At 41.2% G+C, this 27021-nt stretch overlaps 2 protein-coding genes across 3 annotated transcripts in view; one reads left to right on the top strand and one right to left on the bottom strand.

Annotated features, from left to right (window-relative positions):
• Nucleotides 1–27021, top strand: part of PTPN11 (protein tyrosine phosphatase non-receptor type 11) — a 77103-nt gene that overhangs the window by 11365 nt on the left and 38717 nt on the right. For both annotated transcript variants that reach the window (XM_032876239.1, XM_032876240.1), the window contains exons 2-6: nt 10146–10268; nt 17104–17298; nt 19710–19902; nt 24700–24816; nt 25485–25598. In XM_032876239.1, coding sequence (XP_032732130.1) covers nt 10146–10268; nt 17104–17298; nt 19710–19902; nt 24700–24816; nt 25485–25598 — 742 coding nt within the window. The remainder of the gene's footprint in view (nt 1–10145; nt 10269–17103; nt 17299–19709; nt 19903–24699; nt 24817–25484; nt 25599–27021) is intronic.
• On the bottom strand, nt 3464–4165 carry LOC116878602 (charged multivesicular body protein 4b-like). Its single transcript, XM_032876241.1, has one exon. The coding sequence runs from the start codon at nt 4163–4165 to the stop codon at nt 3491–3493; it is 675 nt and encodes a 224-aa protein (XP_032732132.1). The 3' UTR covers nt 3464–3490.

The raw sequence follows: 27021 nt of genomic DNA, 5'->3' as shown, positions 1-27021 counted from the left end.
GGGCACCCAGGTGGCTTAAGATGCTTAAGCATCTGCCTTTGGCTCAGGTCAGGATCCCTGGGTCCTGGGATCACGTCCTGCGTCGGGCTCCCTGCTCAGTGCAGAGCCCATTTTTCCCTCTTCCACTTCTCTTGATCGTGCTTGGGTTCCTGCTCTTGCTGTGTCTTTCTCTGTTAAATAAATAAAATAAATAAAATCTTTAAAAAAAATAAAGTTATACCTCAGTTTTATACAGCCGTAGCTTTTTAAAAACAGATACAGAAATATATATATATTTTTTACGTATTTTGAAATATTTCTTTCCGAATTAAATTGCAAGATGCAAAAAACATAAACCTGTGCCTTATCCTGACCTTCTCCAATCCAAATAATTAGGAAGGGGAAAAAAATTTAATATGTTTAGAAAAATGCAACTCATATTAGTAAATGAAAATACATATACTTCTTTCAAATATGTTTGCTTACTGGCTTTGTTGAAGGGAAAAACAAATCCAGAATATAGGTGTGATTTTTAAAAAATGCACTTAATAGAAAGAAAATTATATTTTCTTCTGACTCATAAATTAAAGCCGAAAACTAAACAGTTTATATTCTATCTACCAGAACCCTGGTAGAATGGTTGCCAAACTTTGTAGCGATGTTTATGACTTTGGTTCTTTTCTTCCAATGTCCCGATTAAATATAAAATTTCATTGCTTTAAATGGGGTTTGTTTATGGGGGTGCACAATGTGGTCTACTTTATTTAGCTTGTCCTATAGAAAGAACCCTGAGCCCCTGTTTTGTTTTAGAGATAGTGAAGGGTGGGGGAGGGGCAGAGAGAGAGGGAGAGAGAATCTTTTTCTTTTTTTTTTTTTTAAGATTTTATTTATTTATTTGACAGAGAGAGACACAGCAAGAGAGGAAACACAAACAGGGGAAGTGGGAGAGGGAGAAGCAGGCTTCTCATGGAGCAGGGAGCCTGGTGTGGGGCTCAATCCCAGGATTTTGGGATTATGACCTGAGCTGCAGACAGATGCTTAACAACTGAGCCACCCAGGCACCCTAAGGGAGAAAGAATCTTAAGCAGGTTCCACGCTCAGTGCAGAGCCCATTATGGGGCTGGATCTCATGACCCCGAGATCATGACCTGAGATGCAATCAGGAGTCAAGTGCTTAACCGACTGAGCCACCCAAGCATCTCATTTGTTTTTTAATATGTATTTGTTACCATGGTTATGAACACCTGCACATTTACAGATGAGGGGCACACAACAAAGCTGGGTGAAGTACTGTAAAGGTGCAAGAGTGGTAACAGAGACAGAGAAGCAAACCAAGAGTTCTTTCCCTCCTGGTATAGTTAAGATATCAAATTTAGGGGTTTTCAAATGCTTTGGGAGGCTTTGGGACACATTTTTGCCTTATGCACAAGGTGTCCTGGACCTGTGTATAAGGAAATTCTTTTTTTTTTTTTAAGATGTTATTTATTTATTTTAGAGAGCATGTGTGCACATACACACACAGGAGAGAGGGCAGGGCCAGAGGGAGAGGGAGGAGCAGACTCTTTGCTGAGCAGAGACCCCGACCCAAGGGCTCAGATCCCAGGACCCTGAGATCATGACCTGAGCTGAAGGCAGACACTCAACCGACTGAGCTACCCAAGTGCCTCTGCTTTGGAAAAAATATTAAAATTGTAACCATACAGATAAGGGAAGATAACCACCTTAGCACTACAAATCGGATAAAAATTGTGTACTAGAAATAATTTTTTTTTTTTTTGAAGAGCTAGTGGGGTAGGTCTGAAGAGAGCCTTTGCCAGCTGACACTTCTCTTTTGACAGCCTCTTGTGACACGACCTATGACCTATATCAATGGGGAACTATGGATGTGGAAGAGCCCTGACAGGCGTTCCCATCTCCCACAACGGCTGCTTTTGTCCTTCCTTTCTAATCACAAATATTTAAAAAATCATGTGTTAGCCCCTTTGTGTGGAGCTGGAGGTACACATTGGTATGGTAGCAGGCAGGTTCTCTCTCTTGGGAGCTGCCAGTCAAGTCTTTAACCTGGTATTTGGATGAATGTGTGATTAGATTTCATGTTGATATCACCCAGGGTGGTATCATGCTCAGGGTGCTGTGAAAAGGTGAGATGGGAGCGTCTGAAGAAAAGCACGTGCAAAGGCCACATGGGGCATACTTGAAGAAAACAGAGAAGTCACCAGAATAAGAGAGTCAGGTTGGAGGGCAGTTGGGTGGCTCAATCCATTAAGCATCTGACTCTCGATTTTGGTTGAGATCATGATCTCGGGGTTGTGGCTATGTGGTCAGTAGGGAGTCTGCTTAAGATTCTCTCTCCTTCTCCCTCTCCCCCTATCCTCTCATGCTCAATCTCTTTCTCTTTCTTTCTCTCTCTCTCTCTCTCTCATAAATAAATAAATCTTAAACAAAAAAGAGAGAGAAAGAGAGAGAATTAGGTTGGGGCCACACCTTGCAGGGTCCTGTGAAAATCTGTTCCTTTATTGTAAGTATCTTATTCTGCCTAAAAACTAAATTCCTAGTTCCAAAGGTGAAACTCTTAAGGGCTGGTTCTGTGCTAAGCATTTTATGTGTATTAACTTATTTGTGTCTCACAACAGTGCTATGAATTAAGTTTTTCTAAGCATAGTGAGAAACCCCAAAATCATAAAGGAAAAAAAACGATAAATTTAACCATGCCAAGGTGAATTTCTGTGGAAAAAGAATACCACAAACAGTGAAAAGTGCAAAAAGCTAAGATGAATATTTGCCACGCATATACTAAAGAATCATTTTCTGGTTATTTCAAGGGCTCCTGTAAATCAGTAAGAAGGAAAAAAATGTATGAGAAAGCGAACAGTGAGAAACTGACAACTCACAGAAAAGGAAGAAAAAGGGGCTCTGAAAACATAAAAAAGTGCTTAGTGTCACACAGAAATGCAAACTAGAATGGTACTTTTTTCCATGAATCAGATCGACCAAGATGAAAAAATTTGGTAATATATGCAGTATTGGCAAAAGTGAGAGAAAACAGGGGCTTTCACACTCAATTTATGGGAGTCGAAACTGGCACCTTCTTTTGAGTGCCGCTGGGGAGATTTGTCAAAGTGAAAGGCAAACTCTTGCCAAAGCAATTTTCTGAAAATCTAATTTACGGATGTACTTGAAAAAGTGTATAATAATGATTGTAAAGGATGTCTTCTGCTGTATTGATTTTTTTTTTTTGGGGATTTGCAAATACAGTTTATTTTGCAGAAATGCAACATTATAAACAGCAGGCATCTCCCACCCCACCCCCCACCCCCGCCCTTGCCCCTCTCCCCGTCCTGCTGGGTGCAGAGCGTTCTATGCAGCAAGTGAGCAGTGATGCAGCCCTACTGCTTTGGAGGGAGTTTCAGGAGTGATGGAACCTGCCTGCGCATGTCCTCCCCCTTCCCCACCCCCACGCACCTGTCCACTGCACAGCCCACCAGAGTCTGTCTGGACTACACTGGACCAGTTAAATGGATCCAGCCCAATTCTCCAATTCCTTCATGTCATCCTCTTTCTCTTCCTTCTTCTTGCTGGGTTTTGATGGTGAGGTTATAGAGGGAACATTTGGTAGAGGGACTGTTGCGGGTCCACTGATTTCCAGCAAATTCTTGTCTAGTTCGTCCTGTTCTAATTCTTCTAATTCTGCCATGAGCTCCTCCTCATCAAACCCTTCTCCATATCCTACAGGTTTTGAAATAGCTGTTGAAAGCTCCTTTGCAAGTTCTTGCTGGTCAGCAATGTCCTGCCTTAACTCATCAACTTTGTCGATGGCCGTGTTGTCATGGGCAGCCTTCATGGTCTTAGCAGCAGAGCCCATGTTCTTGAGCACCTCTGTGTTGGTCCTGGTGTTCTCCAGGGCCTTCTGCTGAAACTCGATGGTGGATAGTGTGCCATCGATCTGTGCCAGCTGCTTTCTGTACCTCTTCCTGCGCTTCGGTGCCTGGAGGCCCCATGGGCTTCTTTCTGTGCCGGGCTTCTTGGTGGCGGTCAGCTCCTGCTCCAACTTCATCTCCAGGAATTCCTTCCTCTTACTTGGCATCTCCAACATGTCCCACAGCCCCTGGATGGCATCCTGAGGGGTCAGGCTGCCCTTGCTGGCCTTACCCCCTCTTGCTCCAAACAGTTTCCCGAACAGTGACATGGTTTCTGCTTGCCAAGCCGGCCTGTGCCTCCTGCTTCAGCTCTGCTCGGGTCCAGCACCTACTCCCCTTGTCTTTTTTTTTTTTTTTTAAAGATTTATTTATTTTAGAGAAAGTGAGTGCACTGGGGGAGCGGCAGAGGGCAGGAATCCAAGCCCACTCCCCACTGATCTCAGAGCCCAGTGTGAAGCGCAGTCTTATAACCCTGAGATCATGACCTGAGCCAAAACTAAGTCGGACACTTAACCGACTGAGCCCCTCTGCTGTGCCCCTCTGCTGCATTATTTGCAATAACAAAACCTAGGCAAACTATAAATGTCCTGTAATGGGGATTAAATTCTTGCGAGTATATTCACACGATGGAATATTGTGTAGCCATTAAAAAGAATGTACTGCCACAGAAGGATCTTCAAGCTGTGGTAAATGAAAAATATTGGGGTGTAGATCAGGAGGATTCCACGTGTGTGTGTTCGTGGAGGCAGTAGTGTGTTTCCACACATGTATTTGTTACTATGTCCATTTCTGGATGAGTTAACAGGAAAGTGAAATCACTAGCCCATGTTCACAGAGCTGGAATGTGAATGAGGGCTGTCTAGCTGTAGCCCATGGGATTTTTCTCAAGGCCAGTCAGAATGATGTTTAGATTCCCCCTAAAACACTAGTGAGATGGTATAGGAAAAAGTAAAAATAAGATGAATTTCAGTTAATGTAAACAGCAGGAATGTTGATAGATTATTCCTTGTCAGAACAACCTTACATTTATTGTTATGATTGTCAATAATAATATCTAACATTTAGTGCTTAGTGTGCACCAACACTTGGACAACTAAGCATCTTGAACTTAACACATACCAAATCTAACCCTTGATTTTGCTCTCCCTACCCTTTCCATTTTTTTTTTTAATCTTCTAGAGCCTTTTTTTTTTTTTTAAAGATTTTATTTATTTATCTGACAGACAGAGATGGCAAGTAGGCAGAGAGGCAGGCAGAGAGAGAGGGAGAAGCAGGCTGCCCGCTGAGCAGAGAGCCCGATAGGGGGCTCGATCCCAGGACCCTGAGATCATGACCTGGACTGAAGGCAGAGACTTAACCCGCTGAGCCACTCAGGTGCCCCCCTTTCCATGTTTCCAACCTTCTAGTTGACTAGACTCCAAACTTAGGAGTCTTCTTACTTTTTTCTTTCCTATTAAATGTATAATCCTTTAGGAAATCCTCTTATCTACCCTGAAGATAATCCTAGTTGGACTTTTATCACTCCTTCCACTGCTGCCACCTTGGTCCTTTTACCATCATTTCTTGTCTGGATTGTTTATCACAGTGGCTTTCTTAACTAACTTGTGTGTTTTCCCTGTGCAGTCGTTTGAAAGGTGATTTAAAAATGTAAGTCAGATCGTGTTGCTCCTCTGCCTAAACCTTCCAGTCCTTAACCATTTCACAAAAAATAAAGGTTGAAGTTTTTATAGTGTCTCCAAGACCCTACATCGTCTGGCTTTTCATTACCTCACTGGCCTCCTCTGCCTGTCTGTCCCTTGCCCATTTTGCCCCAACCACACTGGCCTCTTGCATACGTGTCATATACTGTCCGCCCATTGCCTGGTATGTCCCTCTCCCGTAAACAGGCATGTTGCTGCCTTGCTTCTTTGAGGTCTCGTGATGTTACCTTATCACTGAACCCTGCCTCCCCTGTACCCTTTATAAGCATCCCCTCTCGCTGCTTTCTTCCTCTTTTTAAAAAAAATTTTTTCAAAAAAAGATTTTATTTATTTATTTGACAGAGAGAGAGAGAGAGATCACAAGTAGGCAGAGAGACAGGCAGAGAGAGAGGAGGAAGCAGGCTCCCTGCCGAGCAGAGAGCTCGATGCGGGGCTCAATCCCAGGACCCTGGGATCATGACCCGAGCTGAAGGCAGAGGCTTTAACCCACTGAGGCACCCAGGCACCCCTAAATTTTTTAAAAAGATTTTATTTATTTTATTTGACAGAGGGAGTGTGTGTGAGAGAGAGAATGAGCAGGGGAGAGGGGCAGAGAGAAAGGGAGAAGCAGATTCCTTGCCAAATACGGAGCTTGATAGGGGCTTGATCCCAGGACTCTGGGATCACAACCTAAGATGAAGGCAGATGCCCAACTGACTGAGACACCAAGGTGCCCAGTTACTTTATTCCTCTTGTAGCAGTTATTACCACGTGACATTTTATTTAGTTACCTTTTTTTTTTTTTTTTTTAAATCTCTCCATTGCAAAGAAACCCTCTTGAGGGCAGGGTTATTCTGATAACTGGCATGTGGTCCTCATAGCCTGTGTTGGGTATCCACTGTTTGTGGCATGAGTGAATTTAGTAAGCCCTCTTTTTTATTATCCCAGTTTCTTCTTTTTTATTTTCATTTTTTATTTATTTTATTTTTTGCCCAGCCCCTATTCTTTTTTTTTTTTTTTTAAGATTTTATTTATTTATTTGACAGACAGAGATCACAAGTAGGCAGAGAGGCAGGCAGAGAGAGAGAGGGGAGAAGCAGGCTCCTTGCTGAGCAGAGAGCCCGACGCGGGGCTTGATCCCAGGACGCTGGGATCATGACCTGAGCTGAAGGCAGAGGCTTTAACCCACTGAGCCACCCAGGCGCACTCCTTATTCTTTTTTTTTTGAATAGCTTTAATGAGATATCACTCACATACCATGCATATTTAAAGGACACAGCTCAGTGGTTTTTAGTATATTCACATACTGCACTATAATCTTAGGACTTTCCCATCACCTCCAAAAGAAACCCTGTACCTATTAGCTATCCACCTTCTCAAAGCAAGCACTAATCTATTTTCTGTCAATGGATTTGCTTATTCTGGACACTTCACATCAATGGAATCATAGAACATGTGGCCTCTTGTGTCTGGTTTCTTTCCTTTAGCCTGATATTTCTGAGGTTCATCTAAATTGTAGCATTTATCAGTATTTCATTAATTTTTTTTATGATTTTATTTATTTATTTGAGAGAGAAAAAACACAAACAAGGGGAGGGGCAGAAGGAGAAGGAGAGAGAGAATTGCTCAAGCAGACACTGTGTTGAGTATGGAGCCCAATGTGGGGTTCGATCCCATGACCCCAAGCTCCTGACCTGATCCAAAACCAAGAGTCTATTGCTCAACCAACTGAGCCATCCAGGTGCTCCCAGTAATTTGTTACTTATAATGGCTGAATGATACCATACTGTATGGATTCTCAGTTTATTCTTAAATGGAACATAAGAATTATCATTGCAGAAAAAAATGATCGATCCTTGCCTTTTTGAGGACACTGAGTCCGAGGAGGAAAGAACTTGCCCGGGTCATGAGCTAGTAAGCGGTAGAGCTCAGATGTGCACCTGGGTCTGGGTGAGTGGAGCCCTAATCACAAGGCTGCAGAGCTCTCCGTGCCCTTAATGAATGATTTATGACAGCTCTTCCCTCTTGCCTTCTCTCTCCTTCACTGTCCTAACACACTGTAATTGGGCCAATATTTGTAGAGAAGTCTCTTGAAAGTTCATTTGATTATCAGTGCCAGGACTCTACGTTTAATAATGATGTACGTTCCCTGGAGTATTGAATTAGCCTATAAAGGTCAGATAATTTGACTTCAGAAATTACTCTTTTTACCACAAATCTTGGTGACTTTTGGAATCCATGAAGGAAATTTTGCTGGGAACTAGAGAGGAATTCTCTGAAGTGGATGGCATTCATGGTGGACTTCATTATTTTTGTATGTGTGTCTGTGTGTTTTTTAAAGATTTATTTATTTATTTGACAGAGATCACAAGTAGGCAGGGAGGCAGACAGAGAGAGGGGGAGAAGCAGGCTTCCCACTGAGAAGAGAGCCCGATGCGGAACTCGATCCCAGGACCGAGGGACCATGACCCGAGCCGAAGGCAGCGGCTCAACTGACCCAGCCACCCAGGCGCCGTTTGTTTGTTTTTAAAGATTTTATTTATTTATTTGACAGAGATCACAAGCAGGCAGAGAGGGAAGCAGAGAGAGAGAGAGAGGGGTGCAGGCTCCCTACTGAGCAGAGAGCCCGATGCTGGGCTCCAACCCAGAACCGTGGTTCTGGGATCATGACTTGAGCCGAAGGCAGAGGCTTTAACCCACGCCACCCAGGTGTCCCTATTTGTGTGTTTTTAAAAACTTTTTATTCTGAAATAATTTCAAATTTATACAAATGTTGTAAGAATAATATAACTTTGGTGTACTTTTAACCAAGATTTAGCAGCTAACGTTGTACACATTTGCCTCTCCCCATATATATATACACACTGTATGTATAACTTCAGTCTGAACCATTTGAGAATAAGTACCAGATATGATGTCTTGTTACTCTAAAATACTTCAGTGTGTATTTCCTAAAAACAGAGACACAGACATAGTTAACAGTATGCTTGTCAAAATCAGGAAATTTACATTATAATAGTATTATTATCAAATTTCTTCCTCCCCCTGGTCAGTGATAACGCCCAGAAAGAACCATGCAGTGTATTCTTGTGTCCTATTTCTGGCCTGTAATCTGGAAAGTTCTTTCTTGGCTGTCCCCTCCCCCTTCACAGTTTTGACATTTTTGAGGAGTACGTGCCAGTGAGTTTGTAGAATGTCACGCACTTGGGGTTTGTCCGATGTTCCTCCGAATTCGATTAGGTAATGCATTTTTGGCAGGAATAGCATAGAAATGGCACGTGTTCTCAGTGCGTGTTGTCAGGAGGCACATGATGCCAGTTTAATCCATAACCGGTGACGTTAACTTTCATCAACTGGTTAAGATAGAGTCTGTCAAGTTCTCCACTATGAGGTTCATGAATATCTGTTATTTGTTAATTAATAAGCATTTTGTAGGGAGGTTCTTTGAGTTGTTATAAATACCATCCTTCCTGAAATGTTCACCCACCAATTTTAGTGTCCTCTGATGATTCTTGCCTGAATCATTCATGTGCTGGTTACCAACTGGTGATTTTCTAATCCTCTTATACCTTCTATACTGCTTATATATTACATATATATATAGAATATTGTGTATTCTATACTGCTTATATATTATTCTTTGTGATTCTATTGCAAAGAGCTTTCCCTTTGTCCCCATGTATTTTTTTGTTTAAGATTTTATTTGTTTATTTGAGAGAGAGAGCCAGAGCTCTAGGAGGGGGAGGGGCGGGGGGGGGCAGGGAGGGAGAAACAGGCTCCCCGCTGAGCAGGGCACTGTGGCATGGTAAGGTACTCCAAGCTCGTCTTACTTTTTTAGTGCCCCAGACCTGGAATCAGCTCTTTCTCCAAGGAACCCAGTTTCTTTTGTTGGAGAATGGTATTTAGAAATCATGATAACGGGGCTGGTTATGCTGATGGCTTCTGGGGTATTATTGCTTCCAAGCCCTTTTGGAAGAGAGAACTAGGAAGATACATATGCATCTGCATGCACAAAAGCACATAGACTTGCACAGAACCATACAGCTGTATTTCTGTAGCCATCTCTATATGTGTATTAAAAAACTAGAGTTTATATTGCCTCCAATTCTAATCTGGTTTATTCTGGTTTTCCCCTTTCCATATTTGTATCCCCTCTCTAATAGTGAGAAACCTGGCTCTCATTATCCTTAATATGTTTATTTATTCACTAGTTTCTTTCTTTATTTGTTTAATTCTACTCCATGTGTTCAATCTCCTGACCATATGGACTATTTTTTAAGGTGTTGGCCTCGGCTTCGTACCCATACCCCCATCCCCAGTCTCACTGACCATGACCCTGGCCCCACTGACTACGCTAGCTAGCGGATCCCAGGATCCTTCCAAGAGGAAGTCAAGGAGGGGGGCGGTGATTAAAGAGAAGAGGGGTAAGAGGAAGGGAAGGTCCTATTTTATATTTTTATTAGCTACTCTACTCATGGGCATTTTAGCTGTCATAGTGTGGAAAGTAGTGCTTTCTGGAGAATTTCTGGAGAATTTTGGTTTTCATTGCTCTATTTTTCTCTCACTCAAGATGGTTTCACCCAAACATCACTGGCGTGGAGGCCGAAAACCTGCTTTTGACAAGAGGCGTTGATGGCAGTTTTTTAGCAAGGCCCAGTAAAAGCAACCCTGGAGACTTCACCCTTTCCGTCAGGTAAGTTGGAAGAAAAAGAGAATGCTGCAAGGGTTTTTCCGGTGGGAAATGTTGAAACCCCTCCAGGACAACTTGCTACCCTCATTGAGAGTTTGAAGGCCTGCCTGTGGGCCTATGGAGAGGCCTGGTCTACGTGTCAGATGCGACTCAAGCCCGCTTGCAAGGCTCAGGCGTGGCCTCCTGAGAGTGGGCATGTGGGAATGCGGCAAAAGGGGTGTCATCATGGGCACTTCTTCTCCCTTGAGGAAACCCCTGAGGGTGAGGTGGACAGAGTGTTGCAAGTCCTTAAGCCACACAGTGCTCCATCCTGGTTCTAGTCATCCTGAACCTGGTGGCTTGCATTTTTCCTTTTCCTTCTGTTGATTTCTTTTTGGGAAAATTGCTTTCTAAGAGTTACTTCAGATCAGTTTTCTTTTTCAAGTAATTAACATCACTGAGGAAGTTGTGGTCCCTTTTGTTCCCCTGCCCAGTCCCGTTCTCCTCCCTCTTTCCCCAGAGGAAACCACCATCGAGAGGTTGGCATATATCCTTCCTGAATGTGTTTTTATACTTGTACTGTCTCGATGCTATTGTGAACAATATAAAGTTGGTTTGTGTGTTTTTAGAATTCATATACATGGTCTTATAATATATCTGCTATTCTGCAACTTCCTTTTTAAAGTTTTTGAGTTCTCTGCTGATCTAATTCTTCCTTTTAATGGCCAACATAATTTACTTACTTCTTAATTAAAAAAAAAATAAAAGCAGATTCATAAAGCAGTAGAGTTACAGCTCCTCGAATAATCTAGAGGAAAGGGAATAAGTACATAAGAGAAAGTTTCTAGAAAAATTCTGTCACACTTGCTCACAGAGACATGTAACAGGATGCTGGTCATACTGTTCAAAAAACTTTAAACTAAAAACAACTCAGTGTCCCACAATAGAGGGTTGGATAAACTGGTCGGTTTATTTAGGATCCCCTTTGGGACTTGGGAAATATCTTTTTGGGTTAGGTTAGTTTTTTTGAGGAGCCCCTGTCCTTAGCTTTTACTTGTGTTCTTCTTTTTTAAGATTTTACTTATTTATTTGAGGGAGTGCATGCACGTGAGAGCACGAGCCGGGGGGTGGGGGAGAGGGAGAGGGAGAAGCCGACTTCTTGCTGAGCAGAGAGCCCGATGCGGGGCTGGATCCCAGGACCCCGGGATCATGACCTGAGCTGAAGGTAGACGCTTAACCAACTGAGCAACCCAGGCGCCCTTGTGTTTCAGTTCAAGGAATGGATCTTTCAGTCCTAAGGATTTACCTCCGCACAGGCTTCTAACTTAAAGCTGTGTGATATCTGGGCTGTAAGAGTTTGGTTGGAGAGCATATGATAATGCTGCTGCTGCTGATAGCGGACGTGACTGAGGACTTGACATATGTACCAGGCCATTGCACCACGCACTCGGCACATATCATTGTATTTAATTTTCTCGACGGCCTGGGAATAAGTTCCACAATTACCTTCATTTTGCAGATGAGTAAGCTGAGGCACAGAGGTTAAGTTAGTTAGCTGGTCTCACGGCTTGTCAGTGGCAGAACCAGGGCTAGAGAATTGGTGTGATTTTTTTTCCCCCTTTTTCCTCAACGTTTTTTTGTTTTTTAAATGTCTGACCTGCAGAGAAGGTGAAAGGTGTATATAGTGGACACGCACATTCTCTTCACCGGCCAGGGTTTTGTCACGTTTGCTCTTTCTGAGTATGTTTGTGTATACACTTTTTTCCCCCCTGAACTTTTTGAAAATAAGTTGCAGATAATCAGGATATTTATTTTTATCTTTATTTTATTTTATTTTATTAAAAAATTTTTTTTTAGAGATTTTATTTTTAAGTACTCTCCACACCCAGCGTGGGGCTCGAACTCACAACGCTGGGATCAAGAGTCTGCATGCTCTACTGACTATGCCTGCCAGGTGCCCTTATTTGCACCTTTAAATACTTCGGTGTGTATGGCAGAGAAACAAGGGCTTTCTGGACAGCTACAGAATCATTAAGAGTAATACATTTTAACCTTGCTTTAATAATATTGTCAAATATATAATATACTGTCTGTATTCAGACTTCCCTTATTATTTCAGTAGTGGCTTTAGAAGCAGTTGAGTCTCTCTCCACCCTCCACCCCTCCCCTGCCCCCAGACTAGATTCAGGAGAATCTTGTCAAAGATCATTCATTGCATTTAATTTTTATGTTTCTAGTCTCTTTCTCTCTCCTGACCTTTTCTTTTTATCCCCATCTTTTAGCTTTTTGGGGAGTCAGGCCAGTCATTTCTTGGGTCGTCCTCCAATCTCAATTTGCTGATTGTTTCCTCATTTTCACATTCACATGAAACATTTTGGGCAAGCACACTCCAGAGGTGATGCCGGACCACCCCGTTATTTCACAGGAGGAAGCACAGAGTGCCTGTTTGGCCCATCCTTTGGTGTTATTTGGTTTAACTGTTAGATTCAGGTGCTTGCCAGAGTTTTTCATTACAAAGACACTTTTTCTTTTAGTAATTATTAAGTGGTCTGATGGATGATAGTTTGTGTCTTCTTCCCCAGCATTTTCTCACTTCGTGTTTTTAGCATTCGTTGATGAAGTTTGTCTGAATAAATCATTTTATGGCACCTGAAAAATTATTTTTCTAATTCTGTTATTTCTTTTTTTTTCTTTTTTTCTTTCTTTCTTTCTTTTTTTTTTTTTTAAAGATTTTATTTATTTATTTGAAAGAGAGAACACGAGCAGGAGAGGGGGTCAGGTGGGGAGAGAAAGAAGGAGAAGCAGACTCCCTGCTGAGCAAGGAGCCAATGGGCACTGGACCCCAGGACCCTGAGATCACGAGATCATGACCTGAGCCAAAGGCAGATGCTTAATGATTGAGACACCCAGGCGCCCCTCATTATTAATTTGTGTTCTAGTTGCCCCACATTTGGCTGGCGTGGTTCCTGTTATCCTTTTGACATTTCTTCAGTGATCTTTGAGTACATCCTTGCCTTCTGGCTCTGTGAGATGTTTTAGGCTATTTTTGTAGTTCCCCCTCCCCCCCAAGCCTGGAATCATTTCGTTTCTCTCAAGAGCCTTGAGTCTTTCAATGGGAAATAGTGTTCAGGAACCAAGATTTAGAAGCTGGGTGTGTTTATTGCTTCTTAGCCCTCACAGTAGACAGAGCTGGGAAATAAATATTTATATATTTTAGACCAAGTGTTCTTACTGATAGTTCCAGTTCAATGCAACTTTCTCACCTTTTCCCATTCCATATTTGTGTTTCCCTTCTCTTGTGTGGGGAACCCTGCTTCCAGATGCAGCAATATATGACCACTTGGCCAATTCTATAATACAAAAATAGTTCCAGAATTACTATACCACTGTCATTTTTTAAAAAAAGAATTTATTTATTTATTAGTCACACAGACAGAGATCACAAGTAGGCAGAGAGGCAGGTGGGCAGAGGTGGGGGGAGCGGAAAGCAGGCCCCCTGCTGAGCGGAGAGCCCGTTGCAGGGCTCGATCCCAGGACCCTGAGATCATGACCTGAGCTGAAGGCAGAGGCTTAACCCACTGAGCCACCCAGGCGCCCCTGGAATTAATTTTCTTTGTGGTTGTGAGTTAATTACGAAAAGAGATTTCTGTTTGTATTCATTGTTTTTCAGGTATTCATTTTTTTTCTGATCTTTGTTGATTAAATTGTATGTTTTGAATATGTGAAGCGTTTACAAGATTTAAAAATAACACTGTATAAAAAGGTATTTTCTGAGAAATCTCATTTTTTTATCTATCCCTTGCACCATTTCCATCCATCCCTGTAGGTCATCATTTCCCTTAATTTCTAGTTTATCCTTTTGTTTCTTTGTACACATGAAGTAGAATACTATCTTTCCCTATAGTTTACTTTTTTCACTTACAGAAATCTTTTAGTAATCTTTCTCATCTTCATAGTCAACTGAATAGTGTATAAATGTATACAATTTCCCTACAGATGGGAATTTAGTTTTTTCTAATATTTAACAGCGGCTGATACGGCTGCAGTGAATGGGATCACATTTTGCATATGTTCTGTGCTTTGGAAAAGCTGTCTTTGGAGTGAATTCCTGGGAGGGAGGTGATTGGGGGAGACAGTAAATGCACAGGTGGCATTGCTTTTTCAGATTCTTCTCCGTAGTGATTGCACCGTCTTGCACCACCAGTCATGCGTGGGGGGCCCCGTTTCTCCACAGCGTCACCATTTGAGTGTGGTCAAGTTTTTCCTTTTCATTAGCTTGATAGATGAGAAATGGTGTCTTTGCGAATTTTAATTTTTATTTCTCTCAGGATTGAAGGTGAGCATCCTTTAATGCATTTAAAGACCATTTGTATATCTTTTTTGTGAACTTAGAACCACTGCTTTTGACAGTTGTGCAACGCGGCCGACTTTCACTTTTTCTGTTTCTTTGTCTGTGTGTAGCCACTGTTACAGATGTCCGCGTGCCTCTGTGAGTGCGTGTATGCACGTGTGTATGCGTGCATCTATGATGTGATTATTGTTGTGGTTCTGTGCAATCCAACCTTTATGTTATGTGCCTATGCTTTAAAATTGATCATTATGTTACCTTATATTCAGTTCATCAAGGAAGATTCCCGCTCCCTCTTTTCCTCCTCCTCCCACTCTCCCTTTATAATCTTGAGGAAAAAAAAATACAGAAAAATACATAAAGTTATGTATAATCACTCATGTTGTATTTATGGCCATTTTCCCTTCAAAATAGAATATAAAATAAAACAGAATTTCCCTTTACTCACCATCCTTGATCCTGTGCTTCCTTTTGTCCCATTGGCAGCTAGTCTCATGAGTTTGTTATACTTCATTAAAAAAAAAAAAAAAATATATATATATATGTGTGTGTGTGTATGTTTGTAATATAATAAGTAACATTACCTGGAAATAGTATCTTCACAATAATAAAATATAACACATATATATGTGTGTGGGTATCACTGTATCTTAAATAATCTATAGTATTACTGTGTGTGTGCTTAAATTTTCATAAATGGTACATCCTGAGCATATCATTCTATGCTGTGCTTCTTTCATGCACGATTATGTTTTTGAGCTCCGTCTGTGTGGCTGTGTATTAATGTCGTTCATACCTGAAATATCTTTCTTTGTGTTATGGCGTTAAGTAAAGGCTAGAAATGGGAAGCTCAGATGTTCAAGTGGAGTCGGATATAGTTGACCCGAAGGTGAGGGTGACCGGAAGGACCCTCTTTACCCACTGGAGAAGGTTGTCACCAATAATTAGAAGTAGGTTATTGTCAGGAACATTTTGGGATGGTTTTTCTTATTTTCTTTAGTCCCCATGTTCTTTTTTATTTGGTAGAAATGTGTTTATATTTTCCAGAGGCTTCATCAATAATCTGCAGGATCAGACTAAAAGCTCATATAGGTCAATGGTTATCATTTTGGAAGTGCCTGGCCCCTTGGTAAAAATGAGTGTCCTTGTGATGTATTCATTTGTTCAGAAAACTTAATGGAAATCACAGGCTGCCTAGGCTAACTAAAATACCAAGTTTTATTTATTTAAGGTTTGTTTTAAGATTTTATTTATTTATTTGGCGGAGAGACAGCGAGAGAGGGAACACAAGCTAGGGGAGTGGAAGAGGGAGAAGCAGGCTTCCCGCTGAGCAGAGACCCCGATGCGGGGCTCAGTCCCAGAACCGTGGGACCATGACCCGACCTAAAGGTAGACACTTAACAACTGAGCTACCTAGGTGCCCCTAAAAAACCAAGTTTTAGAAACTTTTGATCAATGTTTTGTCACCTCAATGGGAAAACATTTTAGCTATCTTGTGCTGGAAACTGTCAGTTGTCTGTGTTTTTAAGGTACGATTAAGGTCTGTGATTATTTAAGGTATGATTTAAGGTATGATCATATACGGTATCTTAAGTGTACAGTGACATGAATTTTGACAAATGTATTTATTTATGTAACCAACACCGTAGTCAGAATATTTTCATCACCCTAGAAGATTCCTTTGTTCCCCTTTCTAATTTCCCTCCTTCTAAGTAGCTACCACTATTCTTTAACCCTATAGACTAGTTTTGCTTATTCCGCAAGTTCACTGACAAATGAAGTCATACAGTACGTATTCATTTGTGCCTGTCTTCTTTCTCTCTCTCTCTTTTTTTAAAAGATATTATTTTTAAGTAATCCTTATACCCAGTGTGGGCCTTGAACTCACAACCCCAACTCACATGCTCCTCTGACTGTGCCAGTCAGTCACCCTTGGCTTTTTTCTCTTAATGTAATGTTTTTTGAGATGTATCCCTGTAGTTGTATGTTTTAGTGTTTTTTTTTTCTTTAATTGCTGTGTAATGTTTTGTGGTGTGAGTATGTAACTATTTATCCATTTTGGCGATAAATGTTTGAGTTTCCAGGATTTTTCTATTCCACATAAAGCTGCAATGAATATTCTCATACCAGTCCTTGGGTAGCTATACAGTTTCATTGGGGGGGGGGCAAAATACTTACAGTGTTTTTATTGGATTAGAAGATAGATTGATGTTTAATATATGTGTCTCTATTAATTACTGATGAGAAAAATTATTATCACTTAATATATGCAATTTGATAGGTTAGACTTCCAAAATAAAAGTTGTAGAAGGGAAAGGAGCCAAGAAACAAAGCCCCTTGGTGTTGAAATGGTTGACCGTGTGGTTTTCACTCACCACATTTATTACAGGAAAAGTATAAACTGGCTTCTTGGGTGTGTTTCGAGGTGTAGGCGGAATCTGATATTGAATATGACGTCCATTTATACTATACTTTATTGGTTTTTGTTTTCCCCCTAATGGACTCTTGTAGAAGAAATGGCGCCGTCACCCACATCAAGATTCAGAACACTGGTGATTACTATGACCTGTACGGAGGAGAGAAGTTTGCCACTTTGGCTGAGTTGGTCCAGTATTATATGGAACATCACGGGCAATTAAAAGAGAAGAATGGAGATGTTATTGAGCTTAAATATCCTCTGAACTGTGCAGATCCTACCTCTGAAAGGTCAGTGACTGTGGTGCATCTCTTTGATGCTGTAGGTGTTGTACGAATGCATCGTGGGGCCTTGGCTTTATCTGTTTCCCAAGAGGTCATCTTTGTAATTAAAGTTCAGTTTTCCTGAAGCAAGAACCACAGGACCAGATTATTTTCTGAGCGCCCCTTTCTGTAAAAGCTTCGATCAGTGTTCCTTACACTTAGTTTCGCAGTGCTCTCAGACAATTCTTGTATATACTTGGTGCGTGCAGTCATTTTAAGATGACTGAACTTGAGTTGATCATCTCTGAGAGCTCCGAGAGCAAAACAGCTGCTAAGGGAGGCACCAAAACAGCCGCAGTGCCTGTGCTCGCTCCCGACCAGCTATGCAGCGGTGCCACCAACAGATGTCAGCTTAAGCTCAGCAGCTGAAAAGCGGAGCTCAGAGGGTTTTTCACCAGTTCTGTTCTGTTGTGTCCACAAATGTGGGAGAATGACCTTGCCTAGAGGGAGCTAAATGATTTCAATAGGGCCTCTTCCCCTTATATAGGAACCAAGCTGATGAAAGCCAGGACTTGACTTATTTTTATTGATTTTATTGGTTTTCGACATTCCCAGTCTCCTATCTGACTCAGGACACATTCAGGGTCTCTGTTAGGTTTGTGTATTTTATATCTGCAGGCAGCTTTCTTCAGCTTGCCCCTTTATGTCAGTGCTGTTCTAGGCGGATTTGTTTCCCCAGATACTACTGCAGCTTCAAGCAAAAGGCTGTTGGCCAACTCAGTTTATTTCCAAATTTTACTCTGTTCGGTTGAGTGTGGATGAAAAATAACTCAAAGTCTATTCCTCTAGCAATGAGCCATTAGTGCTATCTGCCACGATTGTGCTTGCTCTCTCACCAAGGTCCTGGGGGGAAAAGACACATTAGTCATATAACTATGTTAAAATTTTTTAAAAAGTTGGTTTTTGTTTATTTATTTAATCTCTACCCCCTCCCTCCCCAGCATGGGGCTTGAACTCATGACCCTGAGTTCAAGAGTCTCAGGCTCTTCCAACTGAGCCAGCCAGGTGCCCCTCTAAAATGTTTTTTATAGTACCTTTTTTTTTTTTTTAAGATTTTATTTATTTATTTGACAGGGAAAGAGAGAGAGAGACAGTGAGAGAGGGAATACAAGCAGGGAAAGCGGGAGAGGGAGAGAGGGTGCTTCCCACTGAGCAGGGAGCCTGATGTGGGGCTCCACCCCAGGACGCTGGGATCATGACCTGAGCCTAAGGCAGAAGCTTAGCCACCCAGGCACCCCAAAATGTTTTTTATAGTATCTTAGAGTAATATTGTCTTAGAGCCTGTCCTCTGATGGCCCACATCAGGACTCTGGAGTACTGGGTAAAAATGCTTATTGCTGGGCTTCTGTCAAACGAATGTATTGCTATCTCTGGAGGCATGGGAATTCACATTTTTAGCAAACTTCCTCGCCCTTTCTCTAGATGTTACATGCTTTTAGAGCTTGGAATGATAACCCAGTATATAGACCAAAGATACTGACAGCAACCTTTGAGGCTATTGAAGTATTGGTTGGAAATGTTAAGAAATTTGGAATGCTTAAATTAATTTATAGTGAAAATCCTTTTTTATGTAGTATTCACATACTAAAGCAAGGGCAAACATTCAAATGATTTTTTTGTCTCTATCATGACTTTCTATTTTAATTTTTTTAAATGATTTTATTTATTTACTTGAGAGAGAGCATGAGTGAGGGTGGGGGGTTGGGGGAGTGGGGAGGGGCAGAATCAGACTCCCCACTGAGCAGGGAGCGCAGTGTGGGGCCCAATCCCAGGTTCCCCAGATCATGACCCAAGCTGAGGGCAGATGCTTAACTGACTGAGCCACCCAGGCACCCCCATTTTAAGTTCTTTAAATGGCTGTGATTAAATAGTCGGTGTTTTTGGAGTAGGGCATGGAGAAAACACAAAGTACATTAAAAAAAAAAAGATTTTATTTATCTGACACAGAGAGATCAGGATCAGAAGTAGGCAGAGAGGCAGGTGTGTGTGTGGGGGGGGGAAGCAGGCTCCCCGCTGAGCTCGATCCCAGGACACTAAGACCATGACCCGAGCCTAAGGCAGAGGTTCAACCCTCTGAGCCACCCAGGCACCCCACAAGGTACATTTTTAAGAAATGGGAGATTTAAGAGAAAATAGGAAAGTTTGAGGGCATTTGTTTACAAATGACTGTGGGATCATTTGAAGTTTAATGGTTATTCTTAACATCTTTCTCATTTTTCCTGCCTGCTTGGGATGCAAATTGTCCCGCATGGGATTGGCCACTCTCTTGGAGGAATGGATCTGTTTTTTAATTGTGTTTAGGAAAGCTGGCTATATATGTGAAAGAATACTGTGAACCCGTGGCAAAACTCAATTGATTTTCATTTAAAAAAATTTAGGTGGTTTCATGGACACCTCTCTGGGAAAGAAGCAGAGAAATTACTAACGGAGAAAGGAAAACACGGTAGCTTTCTGGTACGAGAGAGCCAGAGTCACCCCGGAGATTTTGTTCTTTCTGTCCGAACTGGTGACGACAAAGGGGAGAGCAATGATGGCAAGTCGAAAGTGACCCACGTCATGATCCGCTGTCAGGTAAAGTCCCGCTTGAACCACAGCTCTGGCAAAATGTCCTCTTTGGGTGATTCTTCTGCTGGAGGAAGACAGACGTCACTTCCGAAGTCAGATTTTCTGTGCTCAGGCACAGGCTTATATGCTTTCAGAACATTATTTATTACAATTATTTCATCATTTCAGAACTTTATTAAATTATCTCTTTCCAGTCTATCGCTGGCAGATTAAGTCATGCCTCAGAGCATCATCTTTTGCCCTGTACCATCTGATCTGTTTTGGCTGGAGTCAGCCTCAGTCTCCCTGTTTCTAAAGTGATGGCCTTGGCTCCTCCTTAGGGTTGTCACTGTCTGGCCTGATACTGTATTTGCTTTCTTTTTGCAATTAGTGCATCAAGGCTAGGAGAATTGAACTCTTTCTCTCTCTCTCTCTTTCTTCCTTCCTTCCCACCTTCCTTCCTTTCCTTTCCTTCCTTAGATTTTATTTTTGAGTAATCTTTACACATAATGTGGGGCTCAGTCCCGTGGTGAAGAGTCAGAGGCTCTACCAACTGAACCAGCCAGGCGCCCCTGAACTTTCTATTTCTTGTTTTTAATTTTTTTTTCCTAAGATTTTACTTATTTATTTGTCAGAGAAAGAGCACGAGAGAAAAGCACACAAGCAGGGGGAGCAGCAGGCAGAGGGAGAAGCAGGCTCCCTGCTGAGCAGGGAGCCCAATGCCAGACTCGATCCCAGGACCCTGAAATCATGACCTAAGCCAAACGCAGGCACCTGACTCACTGAACCACCCAGGCATCCCTCACTATTTCTTGTTCTTAGTGTGGTGACAGGACTAAGGACTAAGGAGGTTAATTCTTGTGTCAAACTTTCCTAAAAAGAAACTATTTACTTATTGCTTCAGTTTTTAAATTAAATTAAATATATATTAAAAACCCCCAGCTTTATGGAGGTATGATTCACAGACCATTCAATTCACCCTTTTAGAGTGGACAGGTTTTTGGTATATGCACATATTATCCAACTACTGACACTAATTCCCAGAACATTTTCAGCACCCCCAAAAGAAACTCTGTATCTATTACCAGTCACTCCTCATTATTTCCCCTCCTTTCAGCTCTCAGCATCCACTAATCTACTTTCTATTTTTATGGATTTGCCACTTCTGGATGTTTTATATAGATGGAATCATGTAATATGTGGTTTTTGCCTCTGGTTTCTTTTACTTCACATAACGTCTTCAAGGTTTATCCATGTTGTGGTGTGTGTCAACCAACTCTTTATTGTCAAAATATTCCATTGTATGGCTAGAGTACATTTTGTTTATCCATTAAAAAATTTATGGGCGTTTGGCTATTATGAATGCTGCTATGAACATTTGTGTACAGATTTTTGTGATAGTCTATTTGGTGAGACAACATCCTCATATTTTCTTTTAATTTATAAAGTACATTTTCCTTTAGTTCTTTTTTTTTTTTTTAAAGATTTTTTTAATTTATTGATTTGACAGAGAGAGATCACAAGTAGACAGAGAGGCAGGCAGAGAGAGAGAGAGAGAGAGGGAAGCAGGCTCCCTGCTGAGCAGAGAGCCTGATGTGGGATTCGATCCCAGGACCCTGAGATCATGACCTGAGCCGAAGGCAGCGGCTTAACCCACTGAGCCACCCAGGTGCCCCTTCCTTTAGTTCTTTGAACATATTTATACTAGCTGATTTCAAGTTTTTATCTGGGCTTTCTCAAGGACAGTTTCTACTGAGTGCTTTCCCCCCCGTGTTTGGTCCATACTTCCCTGTTTCTTTGCATTTTTCCTAATTTTTTTGGTTGGAAACTAGACATTTTAAGTAACATAATGTGGTGATTCTGGAAATCAGATGCCATCTTTTCCAGGGTTTGTTGTTGCTACTTTTTATTGTTTCTGTAGTTATTGTTTCTCTTTCTGTGTTTCTTGATTTTCATTTATTCTTTGCTCTGTGTAGCCACTGAAGTCTTTGCTTTGTTAACATAGTGGTCAGTTAATGATTGAACAGAGATTTCCTTAAATGCCGTGAACCATTAAGTCTCCCAGCCTTTGCCACGGGGGCTGTGTGTGTGCGTGTTGGGGTACAGTTTCAGTGTTCTGGCAGATTACAGCTCTGCCTTAGCCTTCACTTTCTGTTTGTACGGAGCCTCAAGGTCAGCTAGAGGTGAAGATTAGGGTGTTCTTGGATCTTTCCTGAACGTCACACAGCCCTGCACATGCACATAGCCTCCTAGCTTCTTAAGAATATGTCAGAGTCTTTTTTTTAACTGTTAATTTAAATTCCAGTTAGTTAACATACGGTGTAATATTAGTTTCAGGTGTACAATACTGATTCAGCTTGTTCCTTCAAAAGCCAGTGCCCATCACAAGTGCCCTCCTTAATCCCATCACCTATTTTTCCCCCATCTTCCCACCTGCCTCCTCTCTGGTAACCATCAGTTTGTTCTTTATAATTAAGAGTCTTTTTCTTGGTTTGTCTATGTCAGAGGTTTTCCACGCCCTCCGTGGACATTGCTTAGATTTTCCCTTTTTCATTTTGGTCCGTGTTTTATTTGGCTTAACTGGAATTGCCAGTGCGGGCTGCTGTGATATGAACGGTTGCTGCGGATTGTTTTGGACGGATCCCCTGAAGACAGGGCTCTAAGTCAGGTCAAATAAACACAGGCTCTGAAAACAGGATTTTTCCAGGGAGATGCTAAATAGGCCCAATACAGGTATATCTCAGAGGTATTATGGATTCGATTCCAGACCATTGCAGTCAAATGAATGTTGCAATAAAGCAAGTCAAATTAATTTTTTGGTTTCCTGGTGCATATAGAAGTTATGTTTATGCTGTACTATACTCTAGTTTATTGAGTGTGCAGAAGCATTGTGCCTGAAAAACAATAGACAGTATACTTTTCTTTTGGACAACATACCTTAATTTAAAAAAATACTTTATTGCTAAAAAGTGCTAACCATCATCTGAGCTTTCAGCAAGTCATAATCACTGATCACAGATCACCATAACAAACAAATATAATAATAACGAAAAAGTTTGAAATACTGAAAGAATTACCAAAATGCGACACAGAGACACAAAGTGAGGAAATACTGTCAGGAAAATGGCTGTCAATAGACTTGCTTGATGCAGGGTTGCCACAAACCTTTAATTTGTAAAAAATATTTATTTGTAAAGTGTAATAAAACTGTGTTTGCCTGTAGGGATTATTCTCTGGGGATCGGTCTCTTGAGAGAGCTCCAAATTCATTCTCTCCAGCTGTGTGAGGTTGCTGGCTTTCACAGCTACCATGATTATGAGGCTGTTGGTTTTCAAGGCTATAGAAGAGCTAGAGAGAGATACATGGGAATATAGGGCAAGTTAAAATGTCATCGTTTGCTCCTTACCAAGATGCAATCATTTTTCTTGAATAAATGGTCCTTGGAGTGTTGCAAGTTCTTGGTTAGTTTCCAGAGTTCTGGAAAATTTGATGACAATTTTTACTAGTTTTTTTTTTTTTTTTAAGAATTTTTATATGTTTATTTGTCAGAGAGAAAGAGCACACAAGCAGGGGAGCGACAGAGGGAGAGGGAGAAGCGGACTCCCTGCTGAGCAGGGAGTCTGATGTGAGCCACCCAAGAGTCTGATGTGATGCTTAACCGACTGAGCCACCCAAGTGTCCCTTTACTAGTGTTTTCGTTGCTTTTATTGAAGAAAGGATTTTCAGAGGTCTTTCCTTTGTCATTCTGAAAGTGCTTCTTCCCTACTCTATTTATTTATTTTTTTATTTTTTAAAGATTTTTAAAAAATATATTTATTTGACAGAGAGAGAGAGAGATCACAAGTAGGCAGACAGGCAGGCAGAGAGAGGGGGAAGCAGGCTCCCCACCAGAGAGCCTGATGCAGGACTCCATCCCAAGACCCTGAGATCATGACCTGAGCTGAAGGCAGAGGCTTTAATCCATTGAGCCACCCAGGCGCCCCCACAGTTTTATTTTTATTTTTTTTAAGATTTTATTTATTTATTTGACAGAGAGAGAGAGATCACAAGCAGGCAGAGAGGCAGGCAGAGAGAGAGGGGGACGCAGACTCCCCGCTGGGCAGAGAGGCCGACGTGGGGCTCGATCCCAGGACCCTGAGATCATGACCTGAGCCGAAGGCAGTGGCTTAACCCACTGAGCCACCCAGGCGCCCCCACAATTTTAATTTTAAATAAAAGATCATACCCAAATATCTTCTTACATAATTTCTAGGGTATCGTATTAATAATAATAACATCTTTTCTTGTTGTTTCCCTTAAATAGCCCATTTTGATCTTTTGTCAGAAAAAATTTCCTGGCCTCTGTTTATAGTTTCCCTTTTAAATTTTCATTGGAAGAGGAAAGTAGAGACATGTATGTTGGCTTTTAGTGCTGCCTACCCAAGCCTTGGAGTTTGTTGTGTTTCAGAGAGAAGTAGTTATTTACCTTTTCTTCAGCAGCCTACTGTATAGTTTCTTAGCCTATATATGTAAATAAATAGTAAAGAATACTGTTTCTCCTTTCTTTTAACTTAATTAACTTAGGAAGGGGACGATTTTTTGTACCCTAGTTGCTGAGCGATACTTAGAGCTGCTCACACCTATCGCTGTTGCTGAGCGATACTTAGAGCTGCTCACACCTCACTCTGGCTCGGCCTCTCCAGTTCCATTATCCTTGCTTCCTCTCCTTTGTGCTCCTCCAGCTGTTTGATCTTGGAGGGAGAGAGTCAGTCTCTGTACTTCAGTTGGGAAAAGCAGTAATTTAACATAAAGGTAATAAGCAGGATTTTTTTCTTGTCTTGAAAGGAACTGAAATATGATGTTGGTGGAGGAGAACGGTTTGATTCTTTGACAGATCTTGTGGAGCATTACAAGAAGAATCCCATGGTGGAAACACTGGGCACAGTACTACAACTCAAGCAGGTGAGCATACGGAAAGCTAACGCCCCATCTCCTTGTAGTGTTACAAAAAATCCCAACATAGAATATTTCAAATAGAGAGTAGTAAAGTAATCTCATGAACTTCCCCACACTCATCACCCACCTTCAACGGTGATCAGCTAACCAAGGCTTGTTTCATTGTTCCTGTGCTCACTGCCCTCCTCCTGTGGCATTTGGAAACAAATTCTAGATATTACATCATTTCCGTGATTATCTCCAGGTGTATCTCTAAAAGGCCTCATAGTGTTTTTAAAGCAAGCTTTTACCAAGTTTGCATCTAGATCAACCTTTGGTTACCTTTGGGTTATTATACTTAACTCACTTTGGAGTAATTGCTGTCTTGAAGTTTACCTAATGGCAGGTTAGATCATCGCTCTAAGTAATATTGTAGTCTATTTATAAAGAAAAATAGGTTTGAATATTAGCAGAGTAAAGTGTGTGTGGAGATTGAAGAAAGACCTATTTCCTCACAAAACAGAAAAGAAAGTGAAACTGTATTTGAAAACTTTTATTGTGAATTACTGTGTCCTTTGAATTTCCTGTCCTTGCCTTACAAATGATCAACATGGAACTCTTTTTTTTTTTTTTTGCATTAACACTTTTTTTTGTAATACTTTCTTCATTTCACACCAACTGCTGAAATTGATTAGCCCCTCAACACAACACGTATCAATGCTGCTGAAATAGAAAGCCGGGTTCGAGAGCTAAGCAAATTAGCTGAGACCACAGATAAAGTCAAACAAGGCTTTTGGGAAGAATTTGAGGTAAGTTATTAAAAAAAATTTTTTTACATGAGTTATTAAATCCTATTTTTAATGAGAGAGACATTGGCCCTGTATTTGGAATTGGATCTAAAAGACCTGAATCTGTGTTCTTTCTTAATTCAGCCATTGATTGACATGGAACAAGTTGCTGAGGGGGCTTCTTTGAAATAGAAGGCCATTGTGTTCTGGGAGAAGGGAGTTGGCAGTTAATATTAAATGAATGAGCCAATAGCTCCATTTGCCTCTTTTGGTTTGGACTGCTGGCAAACACCCAGAAAAACAAAAGGATCTAATTCCTTTGGAAGATTTCCAGCATGGGCTGGCTTCTTTAGAAAGAATCTGTAGCCTTATTGCAGTGAAAAAGTAAAAGTGAAATATCTCATGGCAGTTTTAATTTGGGAGTTGACATTTATAACTTTGGGAAGTTAAGTGAACTGATTTTTTCCCCTGAAACCAACTTGGGTAGGAGAATGTGTCCAGAGGGAATGTGCTGTGTTCCTGTTCCATTCTGGTATGTCACTTGCCAATTTGTATTGTAACATCATTCTCTCTCTTCTCATCCATTGGACTGCAAACTTCCTCAAAAACAAGAGTTGTACCATACTTACCTTCATAGTTCCTCCTAGCCTGTGGCACAGTGCCTAGTACATGGTAGAAATTCCATAAATAGTCATTGAATGGGTGTTTATATTTAGCTAATATTTGTGTCAATTTATTATTACTCTTCTGTTTATGGGAATAGTAGACTATGCCATACTTTCTATAGGACTTTAGACTTCATAAATAATTGTGGGTTGAGTGAGTGAATGGCCACATGAAGTCTTTGAAACCACAGTAGGGCAGATCAACTTGTTGAGATAGACATCATTTCTGTTTTACAGAGGAGGAGCTGTTAAGTAAATTGTCCAGGGTCTACACCACAAAGACCGATTGTACTGTGGCATTGAGGTTGAATGCACAATAGAGCGGTCCTAGTCCTCGCTCCACGTTGCTGAGCAGGAACTTGAGCTCAGGTTTATTCATAACTTCATCCCAGGCATGGGGTTAATCACCGAGGACATTGTGGTGAACAAGACTGACAGGGTTTCTGTCTTTAAGGAGCTTCCCTCTCTAGTTGAGAGAGGGAAGACCGTGAGGGAGGGCATCACCAAGAAAGTGATGATCAACATAGTGAGTCAGGATTTTTAAACCTCACGCTCAGTGCTCTTTTCATTCTGTCCCGCCAGCAGAGAAAATAAAGGGCAGCATTTCTATTCATTTTAATTACATTCACTTTATTTCATTCATTTCATGTAGTCTTCATAAAGCCTTATGAGGTACGATGGATAAGTATAGAAATTTTACAAACCTTACATTAAAATTTGAATGGAGAAGCTATTTTTCAAAACCTTTTATTACACAAAATTTCAAATATATACAAAAG

The sequence above is a fragment of the Lontra canadensis genome, unplaced genomic scaffold (genome assembly GCF_010015895.1).
Source record: "Lontra canadensis isolate GAN:19392208 unplaced genomic scaffold, GSC_riverotter_1.0 scaffold58, whole genome shotgun sequence".
Lineage (NCBI taxonomy): Eukaryota > Metazoa > Chordata > Mammalia > Carnivora > Mustelidae > Lontra > Lontra canadensis.
The sequence above is the reverse complement of the archived record's forward strand: the minus strand, read 5'-3'. Positions and strand labels throughout refer to the sequence as shown.